Here is an 11,863-nt window from a genome sequence, read left to right on the forward strand (position 1 = left end):
CCTTTGTATCTTCATCTTAAACCTTTGTGGAAGCATCTCATTCACTCTACTGCACAGAACCTCTGATAAGATGTCTCGTTATGTTTTGTATGATGACTTTGTGACGAGATCAGAGACAGATCATATGCAGGAGTTGCTGGTAGCTTGTAAAACTAACGTTTGTTAGTGTGGATATTCAATCTTCCTGGACTTTAAGTAGGAGAATCAGATGTCTTTATGTACAATTAGATTACAGAAATGACTGTCTAAGTGACTTTGCACTGAATTAATGAGAACAACACTTTAAGGATGTTATCTTCTTGAGGTTCCACATAAATGTAGAGCTCTGTATACAGTTCTTTATGAAGAACATACTGCAGGATGCGATTTTGCATCTCTCTTTTCAGATATGAAAAAGAAACCTGCCTTGGATGTTTAGAGGATTGAAAGTGTTGTGGATAGTGAGATCAATGTTAATACTTCTCTGATCTTAATCTGATCATCATTTAAAAGGCTAGAAAGTGTCTGACAGTTTTCTTTTCTATATAGCAGACATATATAACTCCTTCATTCTCTGTCAACTCCAATACATTTCTAAAGAAGCCAAAATAAAAAACAGTGATTTTTTTTTTTGATTTCTATTGAATAATTACTTTGGTAATTGATTTATCTTTATATCTTCTGTTCCTGTAAAACTTTACTGTATTTTTTCATTGTTTGATCCATAAAATTCTCCACTCTTCATGACTGTTTTAAGTCTAAAGAAAGAATGCAGCACACTAGAAAATAGCCTGTTAAAAATCTGTAGAATTTCAAGCTGTCTAAAGGACAAATGTAAGGCCTACTGCTAATTCTCCTTAAATAGAACTCTGATGTTAGTCTGACTAGTTTAAATGCGTACTGCAGAATTTTTATAGTTAATTCTGTTGACCTAACACCCTGTCATTTCTCAACTTCATCAGTGGATACTGATGTGTACCTAAATGGTAATTACCTTTCCAATTTTCTCATCAATCTCTAGATCTACAACTCAGTGACACAGATGTTTTTCTGGCTGGGTCTCTGAAGTGGAGCTCAGTAACAGTGCCTCTCCTTTATCTGACTCAATCCATGAACTGCTGATGTCCACTTTAAAAGTTCTGCTGTTGGCGCTGAGCTTTTTCCCATTTGAGGGAACATTGTATTAGACGGTGACAAACATTTTCAAACTCTTGGGGCTGTACTGGGCTCAGTGCCCAAATATTTTGTAGAACCTTTTCCTAGGGGCTCATAACCGTTCCTGACCGTTTTCTACGGAACTGGCTGTTCCTTCTACCCTACATACCAGGACTCTGTAGAAGACAGACCGGTAATCTTGTATCTTGGATACAACCTGCTAACAAACTGAATCTCTGTTTTTGACCAGGAAACCTACATGTTGGATAAAATTCCTGTGCTAATGAGGGCTTTTAGAGGAAAATATGTTCTGGTGTCAAACTTTGTAACGAGACAAGAAATTTGTATTGCTATTTTGGGGGAAGAATATGAACCTCAGTTTCAGGCAGAGCTACACTTTCTTTAGGCCACAGAAACATTAAAATAAAAAAACCTTCCACTTTTCTTCCCAGTTCATGCAGCTTTGTCACTATTTTTTTTTCCCAGATTCATAATTACTCTCTTATCTAAACAATCATTTGTGTGTGTGTACATCTCCATCCACCTATCCACTATGTATCTGTCTTTATGTATATATATCACTGTCTTGGGGAACGGGATTTTTATGCCTCTTCTATACTTCACCTGCCACCTATGAAGAAAAAAGGAATCTATTGGTGCACTTTAATATTCCAAATCAGTAGGTTTTCTGTGATCCTTCTACCAGTAGATGGAGACAGGAAGTAAAGTGAACTCTGTTGACACAAACGTTCTGTTCCTTTCCTAATCCCCACTCCAGATCCCTTTCTAGCTGACTGAACGAGGTTTGAAACTGCAGTTTGCCTCTCTGGATCACATTACTGTATTACTGTGTTAGAATTGTTTTAACACTTTTATGAGGGCCAGGTGTCATGTGCAATGCAGACTGGGACTTTTTGACTTGCCACTTGAATCAAACAGTGCTTTCAGCTTTGAAAACACTTCAGTACTTTATAGTATCTAGGTTCCAGATGGCTATTTTGGGGAGATGCTAACTAGAATCACAGTCTAAAGCACTAGAAAGCTGCACTAAAAAACTGTCTCTTTGTGATGCTGCAAGTGAGAACCACCCTGCAAAGAAGCCTGCAGAGTATACTCACACTTTTTTCAGTGCAGCCTCCAACACAGCTGACAGATAAGAGAGTGGGTAGCCAATTTACTACATACTCTGGAGAATCCTCAGCTGGCAGATAGTTCCTGGAATCCCAGTGTCAGTCAGCATATGTTTGACTAGCTCTTTTACACCCCTAATTTGAGGGTAATGAACCAGGAAGCATTTCGACTTGTCTGCTGTTAAGTACTGTAAATTCAGACACTGTGAAGATTTTTGTAGCGTGATTTTTTCATTTTTTTTCTATTTTATTTGCAAATACTAAAGTTTAGACTCTTCATTAGAAAATTTCAACCCTTGTGCTATTTAGCTTTATAAAATCAGTCCCTAAAACTGTTGATGTGAGTAACTATACACATGCATAAGCTTAGAACCGATGTTATGTTGAAAGATGCAAATCTAACAAACAAGACACTGTAGGGCTACACTTAATCTGTCAGTTCAGTAAACTTTTAGGATAACGGTCAGATAACACATCTTTACTCTTGGCTAGCCTCACCAACATATGTTTAGATAACTGTTAAAAACAGTGATTGATAGCTCCATTGTGTAATGCAGTTACTTGTTATGTATGAATTTAACTTAGAATTTTTATTTTCTAACACTTAGTATTATGCAGACATTCCAGCAGAAGAGAGAGAAAAGAAACTAGCTTCCTGTTCAAGACACAGATTTCGCTACATTCTTCCAAGTACACCTGAAAATTTCTGGGAGGTTGGATTTCCTTCCACCCAAACCTGTGTGGAAAGAGGTTTGTGCATAAAATGGCTTATAAAGCACTTTTCTTACAGCTGATTCTTTCTAAAATGGACGTCTGAAATTATCTCTATTTCATAAAGCAGCCTTTCTCACACTGTTCTGTTGAGCTCAATTTACCTATCAGCAATCATTACTTTGAACAAGTACTGCCTTTTTCAGCAGCTCCTAGAATAAAAAGGATTGTAAGGAGACTTTTTTCAGAGCCTAGATAGCGAAGGTGGAAGTAATCAGGGTTTTCAGAGAATTTAATTAAAACCCTACTTGTCTTTGAACCAAAGCAAGATCTGCGTTTTAAGAGGCAAAGGCTGAGAGACTGTGCTTCCTGAAGACAGGCAGGTAGCACTGCTGATCTTTGTCTGTATCTTTAGAGCTCCCTAGTATGACACAATAATGGAAAGGCTGAGAACAGGGTGTGATTAAGTAGTTCTTAATACGTATACCCTTGCTATTAGTGAAACTCAGAAGCTGTTTTTTTGACTCCTCTTCACAGAGAAGATTGTTCTTTCCGTAAATAATTTTTCTGAAGTCTCTGGAGCTTGGAATAAAACTTAGTTTTTACTAATGACTTCAAAACATACTGAGTTTGTTATGTACTGTATGTATATTTCTTTTGAAGAAGTGAAATTCAGATATAAGGAGTCCTATGTGAACTCTTTGAGTTACATAGATATGTAATTCATATATACATTAATCTTTGCTTATTTTTCTCTATTCTTGAACAGTTTCAGGTCAGGCATAGGAAAACTTCGCTGTGGCATGTGTGTGTTCTTGTGTGGTAGTGCTATAATATCATCCTTAATAATCTTTCAGAACAGAGAGCTTTTTTTTTTTTTTTAAAGAGTCTTATATAAAATTCATAATACAACTTATGGTGTTTAATCAAGATGTACTGAGTTGAATTCATTTAAATTTGAACCTGTGGTTCCAAGGAATATGAGCATTTCAAACATGGGGTTCAGAATTTTCAGCCTTTCCCCATTTAGGGGGGGGTCAGATTTCCCTTTGAAGCCCTAGTTAAGTTCTCCTTCCTTAAATATCCACTGCAAGGGTTTATGCTAGTTACTGAAGTCATAGGCTGTTAGGCACCCTTAGGCTTGTTTATGCTTCAGAAAATGGTTCTTTCTTTGCCATAAACTCTACCTGGTACCATGTATAGGAAAGAAATCCCTCTGTCCAGCTCGTCAGCACCTCGAGAGGGCTGTTGAATTGCCACTTCCTCAGCGAGTTATTTGTTTTCTCTTGTGCGTGCAATTAGGTGGGGCTTGGTTAAGGATTTCTAATCTATTACTCCTTCACCTTAGGCAAGATAGAAATCTCGACACCCTAGAGCCTACTCTGGCTCTTGATCGTTATCCCTTCCAAGATGACCAAATCATAGTTCTTCCTTTTCCAACCTGGTTGCCTTTTACTGTTCCAGCCGATAAGAAAGCTGGTCTGAACTAGCCGTGTCCACTTATAACTTCGGCGGATCAAGATAACCTGTTAGGGAGATTGTTACACCTGTCTAGAATCTACTTGCAACCTTGTTAAAACTAGCTTGTAGCTGCTTCATTGTTCTACTAGAGCAACAGCTCTTTGCGTGTGGCCCTCAACAGGGTATCAGAGGCAGACTTCAGATCTTCCCTTTCTTGGCAAAGGCCATGTTATACAAGAGTACAAGAAAACAGAAAGGGAATATATACATACAGCATGACGAGCAATTGCGGTTGTCACTCAGTAGTAGTGGGATGCAGGGGATGTATTTTCTGTCTCTTAATGGTATCTTGAAGCAATTGCATTTTAAATAATTGAGAGTTGAACAGAAAGCACTCTTCCAACTATGAGGTAGGAGTCTACTATTCTCACTTCAATGGACTTTAATGAAGATAAGCAGTAAGGGTTTGACAAAAGCCAGATGCTGTAACTGATTTGCATAAAATTTCTGCTTATTATCAGTGTTAGCTAACTTGAGTGTGTTATGGAAATTTTCTACACATTTTTCTTATCAGAGAGCAGTTCAAGGTGTGTTTGATCCATCGGTTACTGTGTGGCTTTTTCCAGATGGACAGAGTCTGTAATAAATAAATAAAGAATGCTCTTAAAACATGAGGGCTGTACTATTTAACCCATAAGGCACAAGTGTCTAAAGCTTCCTGTGAAAGACTAGACAATATATTAAGAAGTGATTTTTATTAACCAACTCAGTGTGCATAATTTCATATTTTGTTTTATCTTTTGTTACTCTTAGAAAATCTTCCATAGAAAAGATAATGAAACATGCAATTTTGCTTTGAATAGATGAACAATTCATGGTCTTTTTTTCTCCTCTGTAGCTTCAATATTATTTGTCTGTACTGCATTACTATGCAGTGATTTACTGGGAAGCAGCTAAATGTTTCCATTGATGATGAATTCTGTCTAATGCACCCTGGTAACTCTTAACTTTTTGTGAAGTGAGAACTGTTTGCCAAAAGAAAAAAAAAAGTAAATTATTTTTTGAGAGTAAACAAAAAGATGAAACTGAAGTTATGTATGTTTCTATTTTGTATTTTTTTACCTCAGATTTGTTCTTATTCTTTTAAGGCTACATTAAAGAGGACCTTGCTCCCTGTCAGCGTCCAAAGAGACGGCAGCCTTATGCTGTAATGTTTTCTCCAAAAGGCAAAGAACAGAAGACATAAATGGTGGAGAAATACAGCACGCCAACCTGAGGGATATCTTTCCTGTCCTTAGATATTTATAGTTAATATAAACTTGAATTCAAGAACTGCAGTTTCTACAACGATAAATCATTTCATTAAGTATGTAAATTTTATAAAATTCTTTTGCAAATCTGAAGTATGTACCAGGAAGCAAAACTATTTAATGTATGTTTGGTTCATATTGTGTTAATACATTTTGTATTAATTTTGGCACCTGTCAGACAGCGAGTCTCCCGTTTTTCTTTCTTTGACGTCAACAGCTAAAATTCTAGCCATTCCTATCTAAACTCTGTGTCAGTGAGTAACTGCTTTGAAGTCCCCGAGATCACAGTTGCTCATGCAAGGTCCAAATGTTGCGTGTCAATGGGAACAGAAATGCAGATTTTGTAAGGTGCTTCCATTTTGCACTGGATTTTATATATGTAGCCTTCTTCTTTTGGCAATAATTGTTATACCTACTTGTAATAAAAATGTATTAAATGTGAGAGGTATTGACTGTTAATAGTTTGGAGGTATAAAAATCATTCAGTCTAAGCGCCTTTCTTAAACTTTCAGTGTTAAATTGACGAAAATGTGCTATATATTTAAATCGGAATATCCATTATTTTCTACTTTATTCAGTTACTATGTGCGATTTATTGATATGGAGACACATTGTTAATTTTAAATTTGGATGACAGCTATGCTTGGTGTTTTACTAGGTGATGACCACTGCTGTCCACTAGATTACAAGGTATTCTCTAGAGGCCTTTTTAATGAGTTCTTGGTAGCAAGGAGTATAGGTAGTTTCCTACTGACATTTGGATAGTAAGAGCATACAGCACGACCGGGCACGGTAATGCTTTTACACAGGCAGGCCAAGGATTGTTAGAAGATGCTTGAAAGAAGTAATTCTGGGTAAGGCCAAACTTTCTTGACAGTTCAAACTATTCTCCTTCACAGCAAGTCCACTCTATGCTTTTTGGCAATGTGAAAAGGCAATGAAAAGCGAGACCATTTTCAGGAACTTGCATTATACCCTCACAGAGTTATTTTGTAATAATAAAATATGCCTTTTTAATATGTAGTGTTTGGAGGAAACTTTTCCATGTCAGTATCATTTTTCCCCCCGTTTTTTTTCCACCTCTCTTTCTGCCAATGTGCCTGGGGACATGATTTTTCTTTAGTCCCCCAGTTTAATTCTGGCATTCTGATCCTGGTGCAAAAGCATACATTTTACGATGCTGTATCCTCCAAAGTATTAGCATAATGAAACTCTATCCTCGTATGTAGGAATAGAATAATATGTTCAAGCAGTGTATAGCCAGGGATAGTCTCAACCAGTGAGAAGTCTGTTTAAACAAAGATCATAAAACAGGCAACTATTTACATGACTTGAGCCAAAATAATATAAATTATACATATATTTTCATAATTGTGCACATATACAGACATATTAAAAATATATGTATACTTCAGCACTTGGGGGATAGGATTCCAGGTGCAGTTACATAGGAATGACAGTAGGCTGTGCTAGAGGAGAGATTATTGCATATACTTTAAAAAAAAAAAAAAAAATTAGATTGGTTTGAGTGTACCACTGAGTAATACAGAATCCTCTTATAGGATCATAGGCCTTGCAGAAAAACAGAAGAAGATATATCAGTAGTCACTGTCACCATCCTCTCTGCTTAGTCAATTGATTTCCTTTAGCATTTCACGGGAGTACCCTGGGGAACAGCAAAGGCATTCCAAATAACAGTGGAAATACTCAGTTGCTTCTGTGTATACTGAGGCATGCTGACACCAAATGTTTATGTAGAATTCATTATAAAATAGGTTTTATATGTATACATACACATGGGAGAGGAAAATTTTCTTAAAGAATTAGAATTAATTATAAATTGTCTTTTTAAAAAAAAGTATCAGAACAAACCTTACATTGAGCTGGAAGATTAAAATGATCACAATGTAATGGGACATTTAAAGACAGGGTGACAAGAAGAGTCGGAATTTTTAAGCACTTCTGTAATGAACATCAGTTTAAAAACCTTTCTTTGCAGGGAGGGTCAAGGGAGCTGTTGCAAACTGAAGGGGCAGAAAAGGTCAATGAGATGAGCATCAGCAAAGCTGCCAAGACTGGAAGGTATTCCCCAGGATTTGAAAGTCAGAAAACAGCTTTGATGTTTGAGGAGTAGAAAGTAGCAATTCTTCCATCAGCTTTCAAAAAGAACTCCAAGCAGCTTGGTGGGGCTGCAGCCTGATTAGTTTTATGGAGCACTGGAAACAGTGAGCTAGCTGATAAAGAGTATATTAAACAAGATTAGCAGACATACGGATAAATACAAGGGGAAGAGTCAACGTGACTTTTTGAAGGCAAGTCATCCCTCCAGTCTTTTGGAGTCTTTAAAGGTGTCAAAGGGTGGTTTATCTGATGCTTTGCGGGGGAATAGGTACAGTCAAATCAGTGGGAAGAAATTATAGTGGAGTGCTGCTAGGAGCTGTTGTATTCAGCCTATTTATAAATGTTTTTAGAAGGTTTGGAGGGCGAAGTAGGAAAGTTGGCTAAGTTATTCACTGTAAAAGAGACATCAGTAGAACTGGAATATAGAAAAGAGGACCAGAGGGGAGGTTTTGCAAAGCAGAAAGTAAGAATCAGTCTGAAAAGGAGACACAGGAGAGAAGGATGATAGATGATACTCATGAAGTGTGGAAACAGTGAATGGAAGGATTGCTCACTAAGGGACCTCAGGTAGCAGATTTGGTTAGAAGCGAAACAGAGCTTTTTCCTGCATAATCCAGCCATGGTATATGATGCTGCAGGATATTATGGATACCAAAAGTTTAGGCAGATTAAAAAATGTATAAATATATGGCAGAAAGAAGTCATCAAGCATATGTTAAGAATACTACCTCTGAATCAGGAGCCTAAAGTTTAGTTTACAGGAAGCCGGGAGAGTATCATGGAGGAAGTGTCCATGTTTCAGTACGCCTCTCTCAGTGTGGCCATACTTAGCTTCGTTACGTTCTTGATATTGCCAAAATTCCACAATACATTTGCTGGAGACTCTTGCTATTTGAGATACCATTTCCCTTTCGACATGTGATATACCCCAGCTTTTGGTCTGCATCTGTCAACCTACAAATAGGTCAAGAGTTCTGTCCCGAAGTGTGCAGCAAATACCCAGTCCCCCCAGATCTATTGCTGTAACACCAGATGTTGAAATGTACCGTTATCTAGGCTCTGCCGTTTGATAGTAACTTCTACTTACCTCCCAGTTCGCTGCTGTTTCAAATGAAAAATGCAAAAGAGAATTTGCAGAGGTTCTCAGTACATAAAAGTGAACAACCTATCATCAATTGAATATTTTATCAATATGCATATTTTTGAAAGGCAGTCAGCATGAGTGGGGATAGTACTACTCCATTAGAGGGCAGTAAGTAACTGATTTTACAATACAGCGTCAGTACCATTTCCACTTAAGCTAGCCAATTTTTTAAGACTTCAGTGACCTTTAAAAATTTAGATCTTTTTCTAAGATCTTTTTCTACTACCACAAAAAATATTTCACCAGACTTCATCTTTACAAGTAAAAGATCAGATAATTTAAAAAATCATACAAAAACAAGAACAGAAAAGGTTAGAATAGATGAGAAAGGCTATGATTTCCCTTTCAAAGAGAAGTGCCTAAAGAAATATTGGAAGTCTGAGAAACTTTTTATATACCCAAAGAAGATTGAAATTAATTAATTTTAGAAATTCATTCACAAATTTCTAATCACAATAATTCTAATTACAACTCGCCTATATTTTTATCATATCCTTGCAATAAAATCTATTTTTTGCCCAGAGGAAACGGAAGAAAAAAGAGAGCCAAACAAACCCAAGCAAAGAAAGTCCACTAAAGAGTAACTTAAAGACTATTACGCTCAGAAGTAGTACTGGCCATCCTGGCACTCTTTATTCCGTGGCAGAGCTTTGTCATCCCACTAGCTCCAAAGTTGGAGGAGTGGACTACGTTCCTCATGGCAAGCTGTAAGTAGTGAACAAAAAAGGGAACTGCAGGTATAAACTGCAAGCTAACGTGGGTTAGCCTATGTTTGGAGCAGATTGGGACAGCTGACTGAAAACAATGTTTATGAGATGACTGTTTAAATACTCTCTTCCATGAAGCCAGTACTCATAAGTTGAGAGAGGAGGGAAAATTTCTTCAAGTGTTGTAGGATGGCAGAAGCATCCGAATGGCAGTCTTTGAATAGCAGTGCCTGTTGGGTCATACCTGCCACATGTTTGTCTTTCTGGGTCTCCAACCAGGACACAGCTGCAACTATCCTTTAGTTGCCTGTTACTGCCTATGACAATGAATTGGGATTCAGATGTGTTTGCCTGTTGCCTTTATGAATTAAGGAAAAACTTTGGGTAATTAATGCTAGGATTTGCACATCTTTTTTGAACCCAATTAAATGAATATATAGGTATATAATGCTACCACATTAGCGATGACTGGGATGTAAAGACTTGACCTTCACAGAGTAGCCTCATCCCACCTCTGTTTACAAGAATCTGTCATAGTAACGATCCCCACAGAGACAGTAATATCTAAAAACCGATCTGTTTGACGTCATGAAAAACTACACCCATTGGAATGGGTTGAAGACGTTTCTGGAAGTCATTTTTTTCTTAACTTGGGTCCAAAGTAACACTCTGCAGTTTCACCAAAGCTTCTTCTGTAACACGGGAGTACAGAGAGTGTTGTCCATGTGTTATTAGTGATTCTTAGCAAATATTCAAGTTTTTGATGTTAAGGTCCTAGCATGGGCCCGAAGATGGTACAACTCGGATGTTGGTAGTTCCCAAGAACATGAAGATGGCAATGATGACTTAAGCACGTGCATGGCACTATCTGTCCTATCCATGAACAGGTCTCAGCCCCAAAAGCAAGCCCTTGATCATAAGCTGTGTTTCTTCGGCTGCTTGGAGTACAAGTCAGACAGATTGATGTTAGAATCTCCACAGGAAGGCCACCTTTCCTTTAGTGCCCGCAAGACCATCTTGATTATTAGTTGCTTTTCATTAGTTGTACTGTTGAGCTTTGCCTTTCTCAAGCAGGAAGGATGCATGGATGAAGCAGGAGAATGTCTGTCTGCTGATTAATGGAAACTCCTGTCAAAAACCGGGGTACTAAATCATTTTTTTTTTTGGAAAATGAGAAGAGCAGAGAGAGAAGAGGAGGGAAAGGGAGGTGGTGATGAGGTGCTAGTTGTTGATACATCATGGGGTACCAGTGAACTCTTCTTCTTAGAAATAATCAGCAATAAAATCAGCCCGGCCTCCTCAGCCCCAGCCCTCAAAGAAAGGGTTTATTGTATTCAAACAAATCAATTATGGGAAGTTTGGAAGAAGGAACCATGATGCCTTTCTCTTGCAGGTACTAGTACAGACTGACTGCTCAGTCTGAACAGATTCACTCTTTGCCTTCCTCCTGCACAGAATGAGTATAAAATTAACAAAAGCAGTCTCTGTGTACACATATGAACAGCTGACTACCCAAGGGAGGCAGGCAACAAGACAGCGCAGAAATAAGCCCAGAGTTCAACTCAAGGGAAGATGGACTGGGTCTGCTTGATCACATTTATAATAGTTTCATGGGATAAAAAGAAATGCAAAGCACCAGAATTCCTCTAGTCTGCACTTTGCGTGCAGTCTTGGAGGACAATTTGTCTTCCTCTGTGTTTCCAGCACATGGAAAAATGATGTGCTGTAGACAGTATAAACAGTGTTGTCTTCTGTGAATTGTTTTACAGATTACAAAGTGGTGCGTCAGCACAGCTTGGGTTGAACTTCACGGTTGTATGAGTACAGCGTCTTAGAACAAGGATGTAATATAAAAGTACACAAGGCTTTTTGACTGTGAAGTTTGAAATTACAGCTGCTGCAAAGAGAGAGAAATCTCTTCTCCCCTTGATGGTCATATAAATATAAGATTTTTTCCCAGGTTGCAACTATGTCTTCCTTCTCTCACCCTTTTTAACAGAGAGGAGAGGTCTATTTAAGAGGTAATTTAATAGAGAAGAGGTCTGCCTCTCCTCTTTAGAATACCTCTAGCATACACTTATGGCTAGATATTTGGCATCCAGAGCACCTGCTTTAGGCACAAACATCATCACAGCAGCATCACAG

At 37.9% G+C, this 11,863-nt stretch overlaps 1 protein-coding gene across 9 annotated transcripts in view; it reads left to right on the forward strand.

Annotated features, from left to right (window-relative positions):
• RBBP8 (RB binding protein 8, endonuclease) overlaps nt 1–6,188 on the forward strand; it is a 43,999-nt gene extending 37,811 nt beyond the window's left edge. For 7 of the 9 annotated variants that reach the window (XM_068932336.1, XM_068932340.1, XM_068932334.1 and 4 more), the window contains exons 19-20: nt 2,873–3,014; nt 5,585–6,188. In XM_068932336.1, the coding sequence (XP_068788437.1) occupies nt 2,873–3,014; nt 5,585–5,682 (240 nt within the window). In that variant the 3' untranslated portion in view covers nt 5,683–6,188. Of the gene's footprint in view, nt 1–2,872; nt 3,015–5,563 lie in introns of all 9 variants that reach the window. The other 2 variants (XM_068932342.1, XM_068932343.1) reach the window with 1 other exon arrangement.
• Nucleotides 6,189–11,863: the final 5,675 nt, after the last annotated feature.

The sequence above is a fragment of the Struthio camelus genome, chromosome 2 (genome assembly GCF_040807025.1).
Source record: "Struthio camelus isolate bStrCam1 chromosome 2, bStrCam1.hap1, whole genome shotgun sequence".
In the NCBI taxonomy this organism is placed as follows: Eukaryota; Metazoa; Chordata; class Aves; order Struthioniformes; family Struthionidae; genus Struthio; species Struthio camelus.